The 23,264-nt window shown below is 39.7% G+C and overlaps 1 protein-coding gene across 3 annotated transcripts; it reads right to left on the reverse strand.

Annotated features, from left to right (window-relative positions):
* Nucleotides 1-43: 43 nt before the first annotated feature.
* Nucleotides 44-22,737, reverse strand: mycbpap (mycbp associated protein). 3 transcript variants are annotated; one of them, XM_026303155.1, is made up of 19 exons: nt 22,610-22,737; nt 21,705-21,820; nt 21,431-21,563; nt 21,210-21,316; nt 20,933-21,110; nt 20,637-20,752; nt 20,340-20,490; nt 19,877-19,995; nt 17,460-17,581; nt 16,642-16,750; nt 15,669-15,861; nt 5,501-5,688; nt 5,231-5,377; nt 2,796-2,894; nt 2,463-2,599; nt 2,197-2,324; nt 1,968-2,101; nt 752-949; nt 44-405 (listed from the first exon to the last, which is right to left on the reverse strand). In XM_026303155.1, the coding sequence occupies exons 3-19, from the start codon at nt 21,555-21,557 to the stop codon at nt 319-321; spliced, it is 2,340 nt and encodes a 779-aa protein (XP_026158940.1). In that variant the 5' UTR covers nt 21,558-21,563; nt 21,705-21,820; nt 22,610-22,737; the 3' UTR covers nt 44-318. The 3 variants fall into 3 exon arrangements, with proteins under 3 accessions (XP_026158940.1, XP_026158941.1, XP_026158942.1); XM_026303156.1 differs by lacking the exon at nt 5,231-5,377; XM_026303157.1 differs by lacking the exons at nt 21,431-21,563; nt 21,705-21,820; nt 22,610-22,737 and having other exon boundaries at nt 20,933-21,106; nt 21,210-21,295.
* Nucleotides 22,738-23,264: the final 527 nt, after the last annotated feature.

Consider the following 23,264-nt stretch of genomic DNA (forward strand, 5'->3'; position numbering starts at 1 on the left):
AGGCACAGTAAAGGTTACTGTACAGAAAGGAAAACCAAAAAAAGCAAGAAGGACAAAACCTTTATTTTTTCATAACACAATAGGGTTTGAGATATGTCAGTATCTGTTCTGTTAAGGCCAGGCGTACTTTAATACAATTTACATTTTTTACACAGGCTTTTTTTTTCATATGTTTTAAATGTGTTTCTTCTGTGATGTTCTGAATTCTTTTTGTGCAGATGAGCACAAACATTTAAAAAGTTTTCACAGCAGAATAGGGTTTAAAAGCAGACTCAGGAATCCTTTGTGACAAGTTTTATTACATTTGACTGATTCTATTCATTGTTTCCTTTGTGTGTCCTGCTCATCTCTCTCATCCAGCAGATCACACAGGGTGTCCACTAAGTCTTCCATCAGAGCATAAACCTGACAGATAGATAGATAGATAGATAGATAGATAGATAGATAGATAGATAGATAGACACATTGATAGATAGATAGATAGATAGATAGATAGATAGATAGATAGATAGACACATTGATAGATAGATAGATAGATAGATAGATAGATAGATAGATAGATAGATAGATAGATAGATAGATAGATAGAGGAGGATTTCTGTTAAGTGACATCACTGGGGTTATTTTCTCCCAACTTTAAAAAACCCACCCCACACATACATGTACTATTAGGTCTACTCTTTATGCAGGTTGAATCCAGTAATTGGGCAAAGCTTTAGAATGAAAACTGTACGGAAAGAAAATGTCTTGCCTTTCTGTGCAGGAACCTTCTGTAAATGTTCATCACCTCTGGTGCTACATTTTGGTCATCAGGAGGTGGTTGATTGATGACAGCTGATTGATTGCTCTCTGGGTGGGCATCAGTCAGCGAGACAGACTCCTTCCCCTGCTTTTCCTTTGCTTTTCCTTTCCCCATTTCATCCCTTTTTTTCCCCTTCTTTTTGCTCTCCTTTGATAACCAGATGGACAGATAAAAGACAGTGTGAATGAGAGAAAGATATTAGTATGTATTCATGTAGAGTTTTTCCTGACCATGCATGCGGGTTCAATTTCCACAATGAGTTACTTGGTAAGTGATTTTGTGATCTCACATCATGGAAAAACAACCTCCCACATATTTCATGGAGTATATAATATTGGATGTGCAGTAAATGTATAGAGTAAACATATAGCTGTGTGTGTGTATCACAGATGGCTTGGAGCGGTCTGGGTGCTATTAATTTACACCCTGGGCAAACAGTTGGAGAGCAGGTGCACATTTTCACAGTGTTCTGTTACCATGGCACCCTGTGAGTAATACGCTGTACCTTACCTGTGACTCAACCATCACAGAAAGGACAAAATCACTCAGCAAAATACACAATTGTGCCAGCAAGGCTGGGTCTCTGGTCTATTTCTAAATTTATCTTCTTTGCTTGTGACCATTACAAAGGAGATCTGTCGGGTTCTGGGACAGATCATTGTGACAATGTAGCTTCAGGACACATCTCATCATCTTAAACAACACACTCATTTTCTCAATCCCTGCACTGATGATGGAAAGTTGCTGAAATTCAGATTTGTGAAGCAGTGCAAAGAGGCCTGGTATAAAGAGGGTGGGTGCATGGTAGATGAGAGCATGAAAACAATAAAAAAGCCAGGACATAGAGGATATAATTTAAGGAAACTAGCTTATAAAACATAGAACTGCATGTAAATAATATATATTATTTAGAACAAGTGGCTGAGTTGTGTGCAAGCAGTCAGTAGTAACAAGTCAACAGGAGTCTGCTGAATGGCAGAGAAATGAGCGATGAACTGACAGCTGGTTTGAAGTGGTGAAGGTGACTCATGACGGGACTGGAGTGATGTGTCATGGAGCGTCATGGCTTCAAAAACATGGTACTACATTCACGCTCATATTTACAACATTTCTGAATCTGCTGCCATTTTGTTTCAAATAATTTTAAAACAACTTTTCTTCTCACCTCCACTGATTTGTCAGTTGTTGCTGACTTTGATTCATCTCTAAGTCCAGATTTTGCTCCACTCCTTTCCTCTTTAGCAGATGTTCCACCCTTGTTTTCACTATTCTTACCTTTATTTGTGTCATCAGGCAAATCTGTGATGTAATAACATAGTTATCCTGTCAGCATTAGTGGCTTTACTATCTGTGACCATATATGTTTCTGTATCAGTCAATAATGTGAATCTCACCAGTGTCAGAGATTAGGAAGTCTTCCTTTTTATCGATCCATGTCTTTGTTTCCGGGAGGCCCAGCAGGTTTCTGAGCCACATGGCCTCACCAGCCATCCTGTCCAGTAGTTTCTTCCACAGCTGCTGCCTGCAGGGGGCATCACACACAGCTGTAACAGCCAATCTTGTTACAATTTGGGTGCAGCTGTGAGCTGTAGGTGTGTGTATGACAGAGCAAAATGTTATGAAAATGATGTACGTGATGTGTGATGTGTTCATGTCTCACCCTATAGCTGCTGCTGTGAGAGGGTGGTGCTTCAGTACACAAGGTTCAGACAGCTGCAGAAGCAGGGAGTTCAGCTGGGTCAGGCTCTTTTCTTTGGTGTCTTGAGCTGACTTTTGCTCAGGCAAAGACAGAATGACCTTAAGTATGGGAACAAATGAGTGGACAAATTAGGTTTTTTGTGCATTATCATGGTGTGAAATTGTACAGTAATGTGTACTCTACAGTTGATGAGAATATAACATTGAATCACCTTGCTAAGTTTACTACTACATATACTTTAATTGTACTGACCTTGTGTTTTTACAGTATATACCATAACCAGATAACATTTACCTGTCGGAGCGTATCAACAGAGAGATCCCAGGTGCACCCTGGATTCACTTCTTCCCACAGTCTCTTTAGGTCCTCCACTGGCTGATTGAAGTACTGCAACTAAAACATAGCATGGAGCAGAAATATACAGTTGTCAGTTGATAAGGTACACCAACCTTAACCTAACGCAGCCTAAAAGAACAGTCCTACAATAAAATCCTCCCTTAATTGAGGAGATAACCTTTGGCTTTTGTTCAAACAGTTTTAGACAGGGGATGATTTAACTGTTTGGCAACTGTAGTTTGTTGTTGAACTGTTTTGAACTGTATTGCAGTATACACTGTTGCTTTTATTTACCTCTTTCACTAATAAAAAAGAGATGGACAAAATAATACAAACACTTCTCAGTATAATGCAGTACAGTTCAACAGCACCACAAACTATATCTTCCAAAATAATCTCACAGTTGAATCTAAAACCACTTGGACAAAAACATTATCACTTTTATGAAAGGAGGACTTACTGCGGACTGTAGGACTGCATTAGTTTTAGCTGAGTGTATGTGAGTTGAATATGTGACTGCAAGACTCCCATGAACAGAAATTACTGTTCAAATGCAGGGTGTTAATTGTTAATGACAGTTATCCTCCTCTAATAAAAATATGTCATTATTTTTATTCAATTCTTAACAGAAGAAAGGGGCTATTGTGCCACCTTTCACTGTTAAAATGTAATCACATGAAATGCCAAGAGAGCTGCAATAATCTGTGATGACAGATGTGACTTTGTGATGAGAAGTCTTCCATTTGTCCCAGTTACAGGCGAGATTACTCAAAATAACACATAATATTGCAGTCTTCATGTTTGGTTATACTAGTGTTGTTTCCCATCATTCCCTCCCACATTATTTCAGGATACTTTTTCAGACAGTCATGTTCTATATCCACCTGCACTAATGAGCCTCCCAAATAACCCAGCTACAGCTATGTTCCTATTACACTGCCACATAACATTTTGTACAGTGACTGCTTTAAGATATTAGCAGTTATGATCAGTAATTAGCTAACCAGCTGCAGCAGGTTATGACAGCAATAATATAACTGTGGAGTGTGAAATGAATAGGGTCTACAACATACTGGTCAGACCATATTTTTGCTATAGCCAGTGAAATGTCAGACAGAACAACATAATGGGTAGAGCTACTGTTGGGTCATCTCACACTGAATGTGTGACTAAGATTCACACTAAATGAAATATGAACAAACACTCTCCATATTGATGTATGATAGATCAGTGATAGATGAAATCAGGCCACCCTAATGTCTGACAAGCATTGGATCTCAAACTACATATGGAGCAAAGTAAAAGAGACTGTTACATATTTCAAAGGATCTTTCTCTGTGGGCACTGCTCAGGTGTTTGAAGTGTTAAAGATAAACATAACTTCACTTCAGTGATTACCAAGAAATGTGTGAGATGCTTTTTGGTCACCCACGGAGCAGGTCCGCTCTAAAAATTGTATGTTTATATTCTGTCACAAAAAGATCGTCGAAAAATGTGGATATAGTATAATACATTTTATGTCTAATAAAACCTTAAAGTCTCACGATTAAAATGGCATAAAGCAATTTAGGATCGAATAATCACAGCGACTACAGTTTCTTAATATTTAACAACAGTAAACATACAGTACAAAACGCCGCTCTTTACCTTTCTCTCGTGTAACTTCATATCTGTAGTCAAACATGGAGTGCCGCATATCGTTCTGTTCGTTAGAATCCATAGAACAAAGTGCACCCATGTTTTAGTCCAAAAAGACGTAATATTGTACAGTAAATCCATAAATCCATCGTCCTCCTCATAATAAGCCGTAAACCGCTTCGTTTTACGGCTGTTTTGTCCGTTTATTCAATAAAGTCTGACATAGCAAGCTTCTGTGAATCACATGAGGCCTCAATCAAACCTGTTGTTACGTTTCACAGCGTAACTAACGGTAAAACCAATAGAATTCACATCCTCAGAGAAAATCCCAGTCAGGGGGCATAGTCTAACTTCGATTGACAGGAGAATTAGCCAGTCAAATTGGTCGTAAATGGTGACAGACGCATCTTGTAGCCAATGATGAGACCTTTAAAAAGACATACGGGAAGTCGTGCCAGATGACGCAACAGTGGGCTTTAACGCAGCCCCCACTCCTACTGTAAATGTAGCCATGACAACACTGGGCAGGCAGCGCTCGACGCTAGAGGGGGAGGGGAGTCATGTTTCACATTTTACAGCGCGCCGATAGAAAACTGGGACGCTTTTGCTTCAATCGGCACCAAGGCCGTCAATATAACTCTTAAAATGTAAGAACAACAGCTAGTTTTATTTAGCTACGTGTTCTCGGCCATTTGCAAAAAAGGGGGCGGGGTGACTAAGAGGTTAAAGAAATAGCTTCTCTCTGTTGGATTTACCTTGGGATTTTTTCTTACAAACTCTTGGTCTTCAGTGATGTAGAGCTCTGCCGGAGAGCTGGGTCTCTCTGGGGTGTGGACCCTACATAGTATGTCATACACAACTGACTGACACATTTTTGCTGTCACTATCTCTTCCAGCCTCATCTGCTCGTGTAGAAACAAAGACAAAAAAACAAAAGTATATGGTTTTCTGTTGGTGAGCCTTAAGCAGTCAATCTATGTGTGTTTCTGTCTCACTTTCATACATGCAGTTTAATTCTACACAACCTCAAGTAAGTGTTTCTGGTCTGCAGTTTTGTCTGGGTAGATAGCCACAGCCTTTAGCGTGACCTGCATGGAGGCTCCTTGCAGCAGCACAGGGTGGGTGTTGAGTTTCCATATTTCAGTTTTGATGCCTGAATCCTCTGATTTAAAGATCAGCTCCACTTGCTGGGTATCACCTGGAAGGATCACACCTGGATAGAAGGTGAAGCAAAATAGAAAACAAAAACATGGGTTGAATAGTAGCTGAAAGGTGTTGAGCTGACAGGCAGACAAAGAGTGCATGACTTACGTAATGTCTTTACGTAACATTGAAGAAGAAGTTAGGATGGCCAGATTGAGCGTTGGAAAGCTGGACAAGGATGCTGCATTAAAGAGGCAACATCTGAAAAATCTTAAAAACATGGAGCAGACAAGCCTGGACCACCGTGAACGCAGCATTATGTGGTTTGAGAACAAACTTTCGGATAGTGAAACACTTTTGGAAAAGCTGTGTCAAAAGAATGAGGAAATCAAATCAAAAACTGAGGAGAAACAGGGTGAATTAGAGTCACTGAAAAGTCTGTTCACCATGACTGAGAAAAAACTGAATATGACTAGATACCAAAACAAAAGAGGAGCAATGTAGTGTATGCTGTATAGTGTAAGAAAGAATGCCCAGAACTCTACATTGGAGAAACCAAACAACCACTCAACAGGAGGATGGTCCAGCACAGGAGGAGCAGCTCCCTCAGGACCACAGACAGCTGTGGACCTCCATTTAAAGGAAACAGGACACTCATTTGAAGACAGTGAGGTACACATTTTGGACAGAGAAGATAGATGGGTTGAAAGAGGAGTCAGGGAAGCTATATATGTCCAAGTGGAGAAACCCTCCCTTAACAGTGGTGGAGGACTCAGACATAATCTATCTTCAATATACCAGGCTGCCCTTTCATCTGTTCCCAGCAAATTAAGGAACATACCAAATGTTTCCCAGGAAGGACGGGACTCTGCAGACAGGTGGGGAATCAGAAGGAGTCCACCATTAGATCCTAATGCCCCTCACCTGAGCTCACGCCTTTGTTCACTTAATGAGCCTATTCAGACCAGGTGTGAAGTGAAACCAACTCAGGAGCGTGGGTCTAACAATTCTCACCTGATTTGCTTAGCTCACCTAGTGAGCCTATGGGACTAGGGGTGGAGTGACACCAACCTGGGAGATAAATTTGGGGGCTCCAGTCCAGCCTTTCTCAGACTGATGAAGCCACTTGGATGGGTGGCAAAACGTTTTAGCCTTAAAAACTGAAAATCCAGTTGCCATGACTCAACCTCCAAAAATAAAAATGGGCGCATCAACTCTGCTCATTACAAAGCTTTAACAAAGCTGATCTATGCTGATGTGAGAGATGCACACTTATGTGTATGTGTTGTCTCTGATAAGGAGAAGGTGCGTTCTTCTGCATAGACAGATATCCAGCTGCTGCAGAATGCAATGTTGATACTGCTGACACTTGTATGTACAGTATTTTATCTCTCATTCGTGCATAACCTTGCTTAGTCTACAAGGTATATAAGAAACATAGTATAGACAACATTTGTTCACCAATGATAATGCTACAATGCTGCGCACCTGCACACGTTTACAGAAATAAATTCCAAAAATGCCCTATCAAATTAAACTCTAAATGATTTAGAGATGGACGCTCTTATGCTTAAAACAAGCAAATTTCACTGCCAGTGCAGTAAGAGATTTTTACTTGAGAGCTCTTAGAGTAAGTGAAGATTACCTGGTGATACCCTCCTCCCAGGAGGACAAAGTAAGAAAGTAAGAAAAAAAAAGAAAAAAAAAAAGACTTATTTCAAGCAATTCTTGTTTGGTCTAGTTAGTGTAATAACAAGCCAATTCACACTTAAAACAAAAAAATCCATAGTTCAAATCAGTTACAACAGCTATTAGGAGTTTGAATTAACAAAAGTCACATTAAACAAACAAACCCAATAGCTACATGAGAACACAACACAGTAATTACATTTAAAAAAAACTGAAAACACTGAAAATGTGTCACGGGGGGTGTTGGTGGAGTGGTGTGAAGGAGGAGAGGTGAGAACCCAAATGCAGGACAAACCAAGGCTTTATTTCCCCCCTGGGACATCCAGGGCTCAAGACAATGCCAAACTAGGGAACCCGATTACACGGTAAGACTCGAAAGGACCGAGTGAGACGGTCACAACGCAAAACACACTTCAGCATACGAACACCAACTAAACTATAACAATAACTAATGCTGGGGAAGGTAATGTGATGATGTCACGAAGGGGAAGGTAATGTGATGATGTCATGAAGGGGAAGGTAAAGTGATGATGTCACAAAGGGGAAGGTAAAGTGATGTCACAAACTATTGAAAAAGGACACAGAGCACATTGGTACATTCTTGGTACAAATCTTTCCTGGAGTGTGACAAGAGAGAATCCTGATCTAAAAATGCCTGCAGTTAAAGAAATCCTTTTTAACACCAAGAGGGAAATGTCTTTACGTAACATTGAAGAAGAAGTTAGGATGGCCAGATTGAGAGTTGGAAAGCTGGACAAGGAAGCTGCATTAAAGAGGCAACATCTGAAAAAGCTTGAAAACATGGCACAGACAAACCTGGACCTCCATGAACACAGCATTATGCGGTTTGAGAAGAAACTTTCAGATAGTGAAACACTTTTGGAAAAGCTGTGTCAAAAGAATGAGGCAATCAAATCAAAAACTGAGGAGAAACAGGGTGAATTAGAGTCATTGAAAAGTCTGTTCACCACGACTGAGAAAGAACTAAATATGTACAAAACGTACAAAAACAATCTGCACAAGGTGGCACCCACTGCGATGTCGGTCACAGAAGCCTATAAAGTTGATAGAGACTGCTCCTCTGAGGCCCTGAAGACAGAACTCACCAACAAGCTACTGACAAACCTGACAACGCAGAACCAGGCCCTCATTGAACGCATTGGCAGGAGAGAGCAGTTATTGCAAGAGCAACAAAGTGACTTATTGACCAACTTAGAGAGACTTAAAAAGGAAGAAGGCAAATTTAATTTGAAGGAAAAAAAAATTGTAGAAGAAGTAGAAAAAGAAAAGCATAGAGCCAATGATATGAAAACGAGGATTCCGTCTTTAGAGTCAGTAAAAATACCTAATATAGATCTTGAGCTGAATGCTTTGGACAGGAAGATAGCAGAAGTGCATAACCACTCCACAAGAAGCTTCTTCACCTTGGATATGCTTAAAAGTATCGAGGACCAAATCGCCATGATCTTAGAGGTAACCGATGAAATGCCAGAGGAAACCTTGAAGGCATTCAGGCACATGAAACGATCTGAAGCGATAGCCAGGATGCATGATGCAAAACTTAAACTATTAGAGGAGGCACACGCAGAAAAATTAAAGAGGTACAGGGAAAGATCAATGGCAGAACCTTACAAGAAATCTGGAAGAAAGATCCTGCCCAGAAGCATGCTTGTAAAGAAAGAGGACACACTCAGTCATAAGCAAGATGAGAAGCAAAATAAGGAGACACCAGAAGAGATAATTTGGCAAGAACTGCTACCAAAACCGTCCTTAAACCCCGGGGACAAGTCGCAATATCCCAGGGTAGAGGTTAAGAAAGAGGCTGAAAGGCAAAAACAGCAGATGGGGAATGAGAAGATGAGTGGTGTAAAGATTCCAAATGTCCATGCCAACAGACACAAGATATATGAGAAAGAACGGAAGGTAAAGGCAGAGCTCCACCAGGATACAATCCATCTCCCACCCATTTCCAAAGCAGCTAAAGTCACCTCTGCTGCAAGTGCATCACGGATCAAACAGCGTGAGGAGCACCAGAACCTACCAGATACTTTTAGAGAGACCAAAAAAGTCCACAACATGACAATCCATCTCCCCCCCATTTCCAAAGCAGCTAAAGTCACCTCTGCTGCAAGTGCATCACGGATCAAACAGCGTGAGGAGCACATAATCCTACCAGATACTTTTAGAGAGACCAAAAAAGGCCACAACATGGCAATCCATCTCCCACCCATTTCCAAAGCAGCTAAAGTCACCTCTGCTGCAAGTGCATCACGGATCAAACAGCGTGAGGAGCACCAGAACCTACCACATACTTTTAGAGAGACCAAAAAAGGCCACAACATGACAATCCACTTACCACCCATTTTCAAAGAAGCCATTGCCCAGAGATTCCCAAAGTAAACTGAGGAGTTAATGTGGTGCTTCACATGGGGGGGGGGGGGGGGAGTGTAGTTTAATATGTCAATTTATTTTGAGATCTGTTTTTTTTAAAAAAACAATTTCAATTTATAATCTAGAGTTTGATGTTTGGTAGGTAAAAAGTGATCTGATCAAATGTTAGTAATTGATGATTTTAAAGAAAAACATGGGATATCTGTATACTATTATAGATTTGTTTTGGCCACTTGGTTCTTATAAAAACTGTTGCATATGCTGCCTTTTAAAATGTTCTACAGATTTATATGAACCCTTCAGAATGTGTTGTTAAATGCATTGTATATAAAATTGTATATGTGTATGCATATAAAATAAATGGCATGAGAAAAGGGAGACACTTGAAATTATTTATTTTGTCAGAGACCTTACTGTATATTATGTAATGAATGATCTAACATGCGACTTGAATTTACCTATAATACATTTAAAAATGACATAATCCATTTTGGACCAAAAACAACTTAGATGAGATAAAAAGATTGCACATTTAGCTGTGTTTAACCAATGTTTGTTTTTTTTTTTTTTTTTCAAAAGTATGTGTAACTGCATTATTGTGTTATTTTTATATAGTATATAGATACGATCTCATTCCCATGAGTTATTAATGTGTGTCCAGAAGACAGTATGTGTGATCCTGTGCAGCAGCTCCCCTAAACTTACATTGGCATCATGTCACTTTCTGCAGGCTATATATAAAGTAAGTTAGGGTTTTAATGTCTGTGTAGATTCTCAGTCCTCCAGGGATGGTTATCTAGAGGTTGAGTCATGGCAACTGGACTTTCAGTTTCTAAGGCCTTACACTGTATGGCATACACCTATGTCATTCCCTATGTAGCTGTTTCTGAGAGGTTTAAACGGATTTTTGGGAAACATCAGATACCACTTCACTTCAAAGCCACCAACACACTGAGACAGAGACTGGTTCACCCTCAAGACCAGATACCAAAACAAAAGAGGAGCAATGTAGTGTATGCTGTACAGTGTAAGAAAGAATGCCCAGAACTCTACATTGGAGAAACCAAACAACCACTCAACAGGAGGATGGTCCAGCACAGGAGGAGCAGCTCCCTCAGGACCACAGACAGCTGTGGACCTCCATTTAAAGGAAACAGGACACTCATTTGAAGACAGTGAGGTACACATTTTGGACAGAGAAGATAGATGGGTTGAAAGAGGAGTCAGGGAAGCTATATATGTCCAAGTGGAGAAACCCTCCCTTAACAGTGGTGGAGGACTCAGACATAATCTATCTTCAATATACCAGGCTGCCCTTTCATCTGTTCCCAGCAAATTAAGGAACATACCAAATGTTTCCCAGGAAGGACGGGACTCTGCAGACAGGTGGGGAATCAGAAGGAGTCCACCATTAGATCCTAATGCCCCTCACCTGAGCTCACGCCTTTGTTCACTTAATGAGCCTATTCAGACCAGGTGTGAAGTGAAACCAACTCAGGAGCGTGGGTCTAACAATTCTCACCTGATTTGCTTAGCTCACCTAGTGAGCCTATGGGACTAGGGGTGGAGTGACACCAACCTGGGAGATAAATTTGGGGGCTCCAGTCCAGCCTTTCTCAGACTGATGAAGCCACTTGGATGGGTGGCAAAACGTTTTAGCCTTAAAAACTGAAAATCCAGTTGCCATGACTCAACCTCCAAAAATAAAAATGGGCGCATCAACTCTGCTCATTACAAAGCTTTAACAAAGCTGATCTATGCTGATGTGAGAGATGCACACTTATGTGTATGTGTTGTCTCTGATAAGGAGAAGGTGCGTTCTTCTGCATAGACAGATATCCAGCTGCTGCAGAATGCAATGTTGATACTGCTGACACTTGTATGTACAGTATTTTATCTCTCATTCGTGCATAACCTTGCTTAGTCTACAAGGTATATAAGAAACATAGTATAGACAACATTTGTTCACCAATGATAATGCTACAATGCTGCGCACCTGCACACGTTTACAGAAATAAATTCCAAAAATGCCCTATCAAATTAAACTCTAAATGATTTAGAGATGGACGCTCTTATGCTTAAAACAAGCAAATTTCACTGCCAGTGCAGTAAGAGATTTTTACTTGAGAGCTCTTAGAATAAGTGAAGATTACCTGGTGATACCCTCCTCCCAGGAGGACAAAGTAAGAAAGTAAGAAAAAAAAAGAAAAAAAAAAAGACTTATTTCAAGCAATTCTTGTTTGGTCTAGTTAGTGTAATAACAAGCCAATTCACACTTAAAACAAAAAAATCCATAGTTCAAATCAGTTACAACAGCTATTAGGAGTTTGAATTAACAAAAGTCACATTAAACAAACAAACCCAATAGCTACATGAGAACACAACACAGTAATTACATTTAAAAAAAAACTGAAAACACTGAAAATGTGTCACGGGGGGTGTTGGTGGAGTGGTGTGAAGGAGGAGAGGTGAGAACCCAAATGCAGGACAAACCAAGGCTTTATTTCCCCCCTGGGACATCCAGGGCTCAAGACAATGCCAAACTAGGGAACCCGATTACACGGTAAGACTCGAAAGGACCGAGTGAGACGGTCACAACGCAAAACACACTTCAGCATACGAACACCAACTAAACTATAACAATAACTAATGCTGGGGAAGGTAATGTGATGATGTCACGAAGGGGAAGGTAATGTGATGATGTCATGAAGGGGAAGGTAAAGTGATGATGTCACAAAGGGGAAGGTAAAGTGATGTCACAAACTATTGAAAAAGGACACAGAGCACATTGGTACATTCTTGGTACAAATCTTTCCTGGAGTGTGACAAGAGAGAATCCTGATCTAAAAATGCCTGCAGTTAAAGAAATCCTTTTTAACACCAAGAGGGAAATGTCTTTACGTAACATTGAAGAAGAAGTTAGGATGGCCAGATTGAGAGTTGGAAAGCTGGACAAGGAAGCTGCATTAAAGAGGCAACATCTGAAAAAGCTTGAAAACATGGCACAGACAAACCTGGACCTCCATGAACACAGCATTATGCGGTTTGAGAAGAAACTTTCAGATAGTGAAACACTTTTGGAAAAGCTGTGTCAAAAGAATGAGGCAATCAAATCAAAAACTGAGGAGAAACAGGGTGAATTAGAGTCATTGAAAAGTCTGTTCACCACGACTGAGAAAGAACTAAATATGTACAAAACGTACAAAAACAATCTGCACAAGGTGGCACCCACTGCGATGTCGGTCACAGAAGCCTATAAAGTTGATAGAGACTGCTCCTCTGAGGCCCTGAAGACAGAACTCACCAACAAGCTACTGACAAACCTGACAACGCAGAACCAGGCCCTCATTGAACGCATTGGCAGGAGAGAGCAGTTATTGCAAGAGCAACAAAGTGACTTATTGACCAACTTAGAGAGACTTAAAAAGGAAGAAGGCAAATTTAATTTGAAGGAAAAAAAAATTGTAGAAGAAGTAGAAAAAGAAAAGCATAGAGCCAATGATATGAAAACGAGGATTCCGTCTTTAGAGTCAGTAAAAATACCTAATATAGATCTTGAGCTGAATGCTTTGGACAGGAAGATAGCAGAAGTGCATAACCACTCCACAAGAAGCTTCTTCACCTTGGATATGCTTAAAAGTATCGAGGACCAAATCGCCATGATCTTAGAGGTAACCGATGAAATGCCAGAGGAAACCTTGAAGGCATTCAGGCACATGAAACGATCTGAAGCGATAGCCAGGATGCATGATGCAAAACTTAAACTATTAGAGGAGGCACACGCAGAAAAATTAAAGAGGTACAGGGAAAGATCAATGGCAGAACCTTACAAGAAATCTGGAAGAAAGATCCTGCCCAGAAGCATGCTTGTAAAGAAAGAGGACACACTCAGTCATAAGCAAGATGAGAAGCAAAATAAGGAGACACCAGAAGAGATAATTTGGCAAGAACTGCTACCAAAACCGTCCTTAAACCCCAGGGACAAGTCGCAATATCCCAGGGTAGAGGTTAAGAAAGAGGCTGAAAGGCAAAAACAGCAGATGGGGAATGAGAAGATGAGTGGTGTAAAGATTCCAAATGTCCATGCCAACAGACACAAGATATATGAGAAAGAACGGAAGGTAAAGGCAGAGCTCCACCAGGATACAATCCATCTCCCACCCATTTCCAAAGCAGCTAAAGTCACCTCTGCTGCAAGTGCATCACGGATCAAACAGCGTGAGGAGCACCAGAACCTACCAGATACTTTTAGAGAGACCAAAAAAGTCCACAACATGACAATCCATCTCCCCCCCATTTCCAAAGCAGCTAAAGTCACCTCTGCTGCAAGTGCATCACGGATCAAACAGCGTGAGGAGCACATAATCCTACCAGATACTTTTAGAGAGACCAAAAAAGGCCACAACATGGCAATCCATCTCCCACCCATTTCCAAAGCAGCTAAAGTCACCTCTGCTGCAAGTGCATCACGGATCAAACAGCGTGAGGAGCACCAGAACCTACCACATACTTTTAGAGAGACCAAAAAAGGCCACAACATGACAATCCACTTACCACCCATTTTCAAAGAAGCCATTGCCCAGAGATTCCCAAAGTAAACTGAGGAGTTAATGTGGTGCTTCACATGGGGGGGGGGGGGGGGGGGGTAGTGTAGTTTAATATGTCAATTTATTTTGAGATCTGTTTTTTTTAAAAAAACAATTTCAATTTATAATCTAGAGTTTGATGTTTGGTAGGTAAAAAGTGATCTGATCAAATGTTAGTAATTGATGATTTTAAAGAAAAACATGGGATATCTGTATACTATTATAGATTTGTTTTGGCCACTTGGTTCTTATAAAAACTGTTGCATATGCTGCCTTTTAAAATGTTCTACAGATTTATATGAACCCTTCAGAATGTGTTGTTAAATGCATTGTATATAAAATTGTATATGTGCATGCATATAAAATAAATGGCATGAGAAAAGGGAGACACTTGAAATTATTTATTTTGTCAGAGACCTTACTGTATATTATGTAATGAATGATCTAACATGCGACTTGAATTTACCTATAATACATTTAAAAATGACATAATCCATTTTGGACCAAAAACAACTTAGATGAGATAAAAAGATTGCACATTTAGCTGTGTTTAACCAATGTTTGTTTTTTTTTTTTTTTTCAAAAGTATGTGTAACTGCATTATTGTGTTATTTTTATATAGTATATAGATACGATCTCATTCCCATGAGTTATTAATGTGTGTCCAGAAGACAGTATGTGTGATCCTGTGCAGCAGCTCCCCTAAACTTACATTGGCATCATGTCACTTTCTGCAGGCTATATATAAAGTAAGTTAGGGTTTTAATGTCTGTGTAGATTCTCAGTCCTCCAGGGATGGTTATCTAGAGGTTGAGTCATGGCAACTGGACTTTCAGTTTCTAAGGCCTTACACTGTATGGCATACACCTATGTCATTCCCTATGTAGCTGTTTCTGAGAGGTTTAAACGGATTTTTGGGAAACATCAGATACCACTTCACTTCAAAGCCACCAACACACTGAGACAGAGACTGGTTCACCCTCAAGACCAGATACCAAAACAAAAGAGGAGCAATGTAGTGTATGCTGTACAGTGTAAGAAAGAATGCCCAGAACTCTACATTGGAGAAACCAAACAACCACTCAACAGGAGGATGGTCCAGCACAGGAGGAGCAGCTCCCTCAGGACCACAGACAGCTGTGGACCTCCATTTAAAGGAAACAGGACACTCATTTGAAGACAGTGAGGTACACATTTTGGACAGAGAAGATAGATGGGTTGAAAGAGGAGTCAGGGAAGCTATATATGTCCAAGTGGAGAAACCCTCCCTTAACAGTGGTGGAAGACTCAGACATAATCTATCTTCAATATACCAGGCTGCCCTTTCATCTGTTCCCAACAAATTAAGAGCAACAGGTGTCTGATTATATTTGAGTGTGTGTACCAGAGGGGGAGTTGAAGTTGAAGTACGGCCTCTTTTTTTTTGATTGAAGTTTAGGAAAGGTGCGTGGCACATTAACCTGCTGCCACCTGTAGAAGATGGCTGTGCTGCCATTATTGTGCAGCTCCAAGTGGGATGAGGCTCCTTCTTCAGTCGCAGCCTCAAATAAGATTGTAGCGTTGATTCCGACCTCCCCCTGAACAGTGAGCATTGTATAATGAGAAGGTGAGACCATACAAAGCAATAAAGGTCTCAGATGTCAAATGCAGCAAAAAACATAACCTAAATGTGTGGGTACTGCCTGTGCTGAGAATATAAACACAGATGAGGACAAACATCAACTGTGAGACAGAGACTGTGTGCGTGTGTCTTTTGAAAAATTCTCATATAATGTCAGTATCTCAAATGACAGCAAGCACAAACAAACAAAGGCCTGACACTAATGAAGGGTAGGTAAAAAAAAGAACATTGCACATGGTTCATTAATTATAATATCCATGTCACAGAGCTAAATCTATTAGCTCAACAGCACAGTTCTGACATACTGCTGCTCTAAGGTTCTGTTTTTAATAGGAATAATGTTTTCATATTTTTGATCAGTGCTAAACTGTCTTCAACAAAAACAACACTGTGATGCTTTGAAAGTCTGTCTATGAAGGGGAAGATGCACAGACTTTTGAAGAAATGAATTTGGCAATGTACAGAATGAAGTGAAGTGAAGTGTAGAAACTTATTCAGACAAAAGATAAACATAAGACAAAAGATAAACAGCACAAGGAAGTGCTTAGTTTGCAGTAAGTGGGGAACAGCGAAAATCATAAATAAGAGGCTCTTTCTATCATATGCCTGTCAAATTAAAGGCCTGCCAGAGTTAAGGGCCTAATATTTGAGAATTTGTGGTAGTCATTGTTTAAAATCAGTAAATACCAAACAACTTGCATCGTAAATTGGTTGGTATTAATAATGAATTTTGTACCTGCTGAAAGGTAGAGTTTCCAGTCCATGTAGCAAGCTGACCACAGAACCTCAAGGCAGGAATGAGCAGAGCACCTGAATGAACATCACCATACTGTGGCAGTGGATCACTGTAGATGACAAAGACATGAGTTAGTCAAATAGGGGAATGAGTCCATTAGTAATTAGCTGTGTCCCTTTTGTGGGGCTTGATTCTTTACAGCCCAGTAACCAACAATCAGAGTGAAGCATCTCTCTTTTATTGAGAATTTAATTTTATTGAGAGTTTACAGTAATTGTTTTATTTATTTATAGGCCCTATAAAGGGGGTCTCTAACTCCTGTCCTGCTTCTTTCCTAACTATCCCTGCCCTACCCATTATGCTTTTTTTTTACTGCACAATTTGCAAAACTCTGTGCTTTTGCCTTAAAAGGTGTTCAATCAATAACACTATCATGATGATAAAGATCACATTTGTGGATAACTGAGTCCCAGGTAAATAAAAAAACATATATGGAAAATACCTTGTCATTTCTTTGCTAACTCAAAACATCAGGTTGCTAATAAAAAAGTGAAGTTTATAATTGCCTTTCATTATTTACATTACAATGTAAATATGTTTAGCAGCAACTGATGTCCATCCCAAAGCACAGTAAACAAGGTATGGTCACATGGCATTTCTCAACCTAATGAGCTGACTGTAAAATTTAAATAATGACTTAGTTCGTCTGGGAAAGAGCAGCATTATGAGCCTGGTTTTGATATTTCCATTCTCTAAAAAGTTAAAACTATGTCTGAAAAACATTTATGTGAGTAACAGAGAAAACAGGTATTTCTTACAGGTTTTCTGTGTTCATTTCCTTTTGTTCCTTCTCCTCTTCCTTCTCCAGTAAGGGGCTGCAACACACTGCAACAGAAGCGAATGGCTTCCCAGAGCCAATCACCTCTAGTCCATTGATGTCCTGTAATGAAAGTGACAGAAAAAGGAAGTTTTGAAGGAAGATCAAGATCAGGTTTGAGTGTTTATTTTACATTCACATTCCTGTTATCAAAAACCATTTGATATGGTGATACAAATGCCTTTTGTCAGTGGATACATATGTCCTTGCCTATGGCAAGAAAAGATGAAATTAGGTGTCTATTGAAACCTTCAGTCATGAAGTCACCAGGTGTTGTTTATATACTCTCCAGCTATCTATGGCAAAATTAAAGCTTATCAGGATATACATACAGTATGCCTTCTTTCAACCTTCAACTCAAGATTTACATTTATATTTGTTCTGTATTTTAGCTGTTTCATGTCTACCCTGATAACATTACACTGCATCAATTTATCACCTTTACCTCTGTCAGTGAAACAAGCAATGTAAGCAAGTAAAGATTTAATTTATATTGCACCTTTTAAAACATATGTTACAAACATGATATGAACACCCCCTCTGCATATTTGGCAAATGCTGGCAGAACAGGGACAACTGTGCACTGTAACCTCAGAGCCAAAGAAAATAATATTAACTACCACCAATTCCAAAAAAAAGAGAAAACTTAAGAAATATAGAGAAGATTTCAAAAAATTCCTGTTGAGTTGGATCATCTATAAATGAAAGGTAAAGTATTCTGAAGTTTAGGTGCAAAGACACAAATGCACAGTCCTCTTTCATTTTAAGTCTGGGAATATCTAAAAGGCACTGATTTGCCAACCTGAGATACTGCACATTTTTATATGGACACGGCAGTTCAGAGATAGACTCGAGGACTTCACAGTCTTACTCCCTTATTGCCCACTCTCTTCTTTTCTCTCCTAACAACTCCTCACTGTGACAATCTCTGTGCTCCTGTCTTTCTGCACATATATCACAAAAGCATGGGCTAGTCAACTGCTCACAGGACAATCCGTCTATGTCTGTGTGTGCCAGAAGGTACTGCAGGTCTCAAATCTCCACGGCATCACATTAGCCACATTAGCCACCATAATGACAGAACACACTGCTAATGTTTTCTTATGTCAGTAGTTCAGATATGTGTGTAAGTGTGTGCGTGAAAAAAAGAATAATGAATAAACCATCCTGTAATCAGTATGTGTTATTTAGGGTGTTAATAGGATTAAATGAGAACTGGCTGTGCAAAGACGTGTTTACCCCAGAACCTCCTAACCCTCCTGATAGAGTCATTTTAATGCAGGGACAGCGGTTGGTCAGGTTTTGTTCATTTCTCTTTGGCTCTGTTACCCCATATATCTCACCAGTGCTACTCTATGATTGGACATGCTCCAGATTTCATAACCGTACCTTTTTTGTGTTAGCATGCATGTGAACAGACGAGTGTTTATGGAGGCACTACAGAGTTTCATTAATTTTCTCATGTATGTGTGTACTGAATGTACATTTTACAGGCAATAAACTATATCCCAACAGTGAACAGTTCTGTTGTGCATGCTCGTGTGCATGCATATGTGTATTTGTAGGGGCAGGTGTGGGAGTACAAGTGCTTGTCTGCTTTCTGTGTGTAATATAGTTTGTTCTTGGTACAGAAAACCCAGAACAGGGTGCCCAAGGTTGGATGATTACAGGCTTTGTGAAGAGACTGATTATGAGCAGCTAGCAGCTACAGAAGCAGGAGACAGAGTGTCCTCAGGGTGCGAGCAGCTTTAGTTGCCTGTGTGCTCGAACAACATGCAGTTCAGTAAAGACATTGTTTGTGCTGACACAAAAGATGCACAATCTCAATCTGACTATAAGTTGAATTACATTACGTTCTGCTGAGTAGTAGTAAGGAATTGATGAAATTATACTGCATTTTCTACTATTATTTAATTTGATTCTGAAAAGTAACTAGTAACTAAAATTCTTAAATAAATATAGTGGAGTAAAAAATCTAAAACTCAAAATGTAGTGAAGCCCAAATATCAAGTAGCTGAAAATCTTAAATACTCACCTAAAGTACAAATACCCTTAAAATTGTACTGTACTTAAGGAAATGTGCTTTCACCACTTATAAGTACATTACAAACAAATGGCTAATGTCATAGTGCCCAAATGTAAACAACCACAGGCTAAAAAAAACTGTGACGCACTTGTCGTTATTTGACAGAGTTATGCTGGAGACAGCAGACATTAGTGAGCTAATGGCCTTGCATCAGATGATCACCAGTATACCTAGAAGTAAGGAACACCTCCAACTCTGACATCTTTATATATTTTGATGCAAAAATTGTATTGGTATTTGAAAGTTGACAATTCAGATATAATTGGTGTTACCGGCTTTTTGGTGTCTATGTCCCTCAAGACCTTCCTGAGCTCCTCCCTTTGATGCTGGAGATATGCACTCTGGTCCCAAGTCCGAGAGGTTGGACGCAGAGTCTCAGCACGAAGAATTCCTAGAGGTTAAAAAATTTTTCACAGAGAAATTTCACCCAACTAAACTTTGTGTTATTCTCTTTAGAGTAATCCCCCAACAGAGGGCCACTGCATTCTCTTCTCTTGTCATTTGGATATACTTCATATGGCATTACTTCACTTTACAATTCGATTTTTTATATTAAGCCTATTTCAAAATGTTTTGGGTTTTCCATTGATCCCATTCCCTTTTATATGCTCTTGGAAGTGGACAGTTAAACTGCCAAAGTAATTATTTTATATGGGACACATCATGCACACAACCAGAAGATGCATGGTCAAGGCTGAAGTAAATAATTGGGATAGTGTAGGTGGCTGTCTATACCTGATTCTTGGAGTATGCTGCTTGGTTGTCCTACATGTGTGACAGGTTCCCGTTTGCCCTGCTCTGTCTGAGTCAGAGTGGCTGCTATACCACTCATTTCATCTCCATAATGCTGCGGGATACTCCAAAACTCACTGCCCACACTGTAACCCTAAGACACACATGTTAAGACACACATGAGAGAAGAACCTAGAGAAAACAATATTCAAGATTTTAGCCATTTGAAATCTAAAATAAATATAAAATGACACATGACTAAGGACACAAAAGATCAGAGAAAGCAAACATTGCTCATACATATCCATAGTGGATGTGTGGCATGACTTGGCTTAGAAATTCCCTCTGCTCCTGAGTTTTTCTATAGTGGTTCGCTTGGTTCATCAACAGATTTTCGACTGGCCTGTTGAACAAGTCTTGAGAAAGATGAAAAGAGCAGCAGATGAATATAGATACAGAAAAAAAGGGATAAATGCAGATTTAGTAAATCACTGTTAATTAGCAAATATCCAGAAATGTAATTTACTTCAAATTAGAAAACTAAATTTGTATGCAGGTTAAGGCTGTAATAATGATGCTAACTCTAATCAACTCACCAGATAAGATGTCCTGCTGTCGTCTACGCTGCTTCATATGTGTATGCCAGTGCTGAAGGGCATTACCCTGGATGTTTCTGTTGCCTGAAGGGATCCCACTCTTTACTACCTCAGATTGATGGCTCTCTGGGGCCTCAGGTGCAGGATAACTCTTGGACTTTGGTAATCTCTTTACTAACTAGACAACGGAGGAAACCAGCAGTTGCTACTGCAGAAAAATGTTTCTGTTGCATTTGTTTACAAGAATATGACACAACTAGTAGCACTCTGAATTTACCTCAGTCTCTCCGTTGGCCTCTAGAAAACTTCTGAAATCTTCTAAATTACCAAGGATGCTGTGTGGCAAAACCATCCCCTTGTGATCAAATCGAATCCCTTCCAGGACTGAAAGGTACAGGAAGAAACTGTACCTTGAGCTTCAACGGCTCATGATGAGGATAGTATGTTTTTTTTGCTACTATATGTTATTTCTGATGAGGATTAAGGAACACAACAAACCTGTGTAGGCCAGAGGTGCAGAGTCAGGGTCTAGATTTTTTGAATTTTTAACGTCATCAGCTGGCTGTGCCTTATCCACACAAGCCATGAGCACAGGTTTCTGATAGCCTTTGGGTGGCTTTGGCATACGGAGCTGCAGTCATAATCACATACAGATTTATGCATACAACTAATTTAAAATTAAACTGCCAGATGTATGATTTGTATTTTATTTAGGGAAGAAAATCATTTTCTAACTAAAGGTAAAGATTGTGTATGGGTGAAGTCAGTTTACTTTGTTTAGGTCTTGTGAGTAAATGGTCAGAGCCTGGATATCTTTAAGAGAAGAGGTCTTGGACTGCTGATCACCCAAGCTCAACAAGTCCTCTGGTGTTTTTAGTTTCAGGTTCTCTGGAGAAATAGAAAAAAAATATAACAGTATGTGAGTTTCAGTAATACTATTTTATCTGTACCTCTGTGCTGCAGTATATTATAATTTCTCATCTTGTATTATCCACACACACACGAATGATGTTGATTATCAGTGATCCCATAATTTTATTTTATTTATTTTGTATGAAGTACATCAGTGCTCACACATGCAGAAACAAAGAGATATAACCTGCAACACTGACATGGTTATGTAATTCTGTTAATTTCTCTTTATCCAACCATGCCTGATTACAGTTTCCATGGCTACAGCAACAATTATTAGTCCTTGGCTTTTGCAAATGTTTTGCTTCCCGTTCTTCCACACTTTTCAAGGACTCATTGTGATTTTACAGATAAGTGCTTTCCTTGGCTGATGGCCCTCGGCCCAGGAGGACAAAAAATGCTGTAGTGCTTTTATGTCTTTTACAAATTAATGTATCAACATCTGATTATATTGACCTATTTTTTATTTTGGACTCCTTATAAGGCAACAAAGTTACACAGTCACTGCTGCAACCTAACGGTATAAAAACTGGAACGCAACTTAAACACATTTACATTTTCTGTTGTACATAATTACAATACTGAGATTTAAAATACTGGTAGGTCTATTTGTACTTTGAATATCTCCAGTCTACACAATCGATCCTTCTGTAACTACATTAGCTAGTGAAAAAAAATTAGTTTCTGCACGGCTGAAACCCATTTATGTGACCTGTTAGCTTTTAGAGTAAACATGCAGGAGTTACGGGAATGGTTGTAGCTCACCTGACTCATTTTAACTTTGGAGACACACCGCTGCGCTTTTGGTCCAAACGAAGCTAAGGCCAACCAGCTAATGTGGGATAGCTAACAGTGCTAACTTATTCAGGCTAGCGCCGCGCTTCCCTATGTTTGTCCACCCGTAGCCATGGCAACGGACGCCTAAGACACGCCTTGTTTTACCGATACCAACAAAATAAACAGACAAAATAAGGGAAAGCAATAGGAGCAAACATACGGTTTGGAGGCTACAGCCTAATTATTTTTTTAAAACTGTAGTTTTGCTAACTTACACTTCTGAGTATCTCCTTTGTTTGTTTTTTAATTCTACATCCATAGGCCTATAAATAGGCCATGAATATTGAATGCACATATTATTGTTATTATTATTATTATTATTATTATTATTATTATTATCATCCTGGTGAAGTATACTATAGGTTAAGCCTACAGCAGAAATTGGGACTGTCTCATATTAGGCTATCCATATTTTCCTCCAAACGCGGTGTTCTCCTGAAGAACACAACATCCCCTTCTGTCGGTCAGCGTGACGCGGATGAAGCACGGGGTTGACCACTGCCTATATAAACACCACTGACAACAGCCAGTGCGCTAAAGACAAGCTCGAGCATGCCCATGCAGATCACAGCTTCTGCCCACT

Source organism: Mastacembelus armatus, chromosome 1 (assembly GCF_900324485.2).
Source record: "Mastacembelus armatus chromosome 1, fMasArm1.2, whole genome shotgun sequence".
Lineage (NCBI taxonomy): Eukaryota > Metazoa > Chordata > Actinopteri > Synbranchiformes > Mastacembelidae > Mastacembelus > Mastacembelus armatus.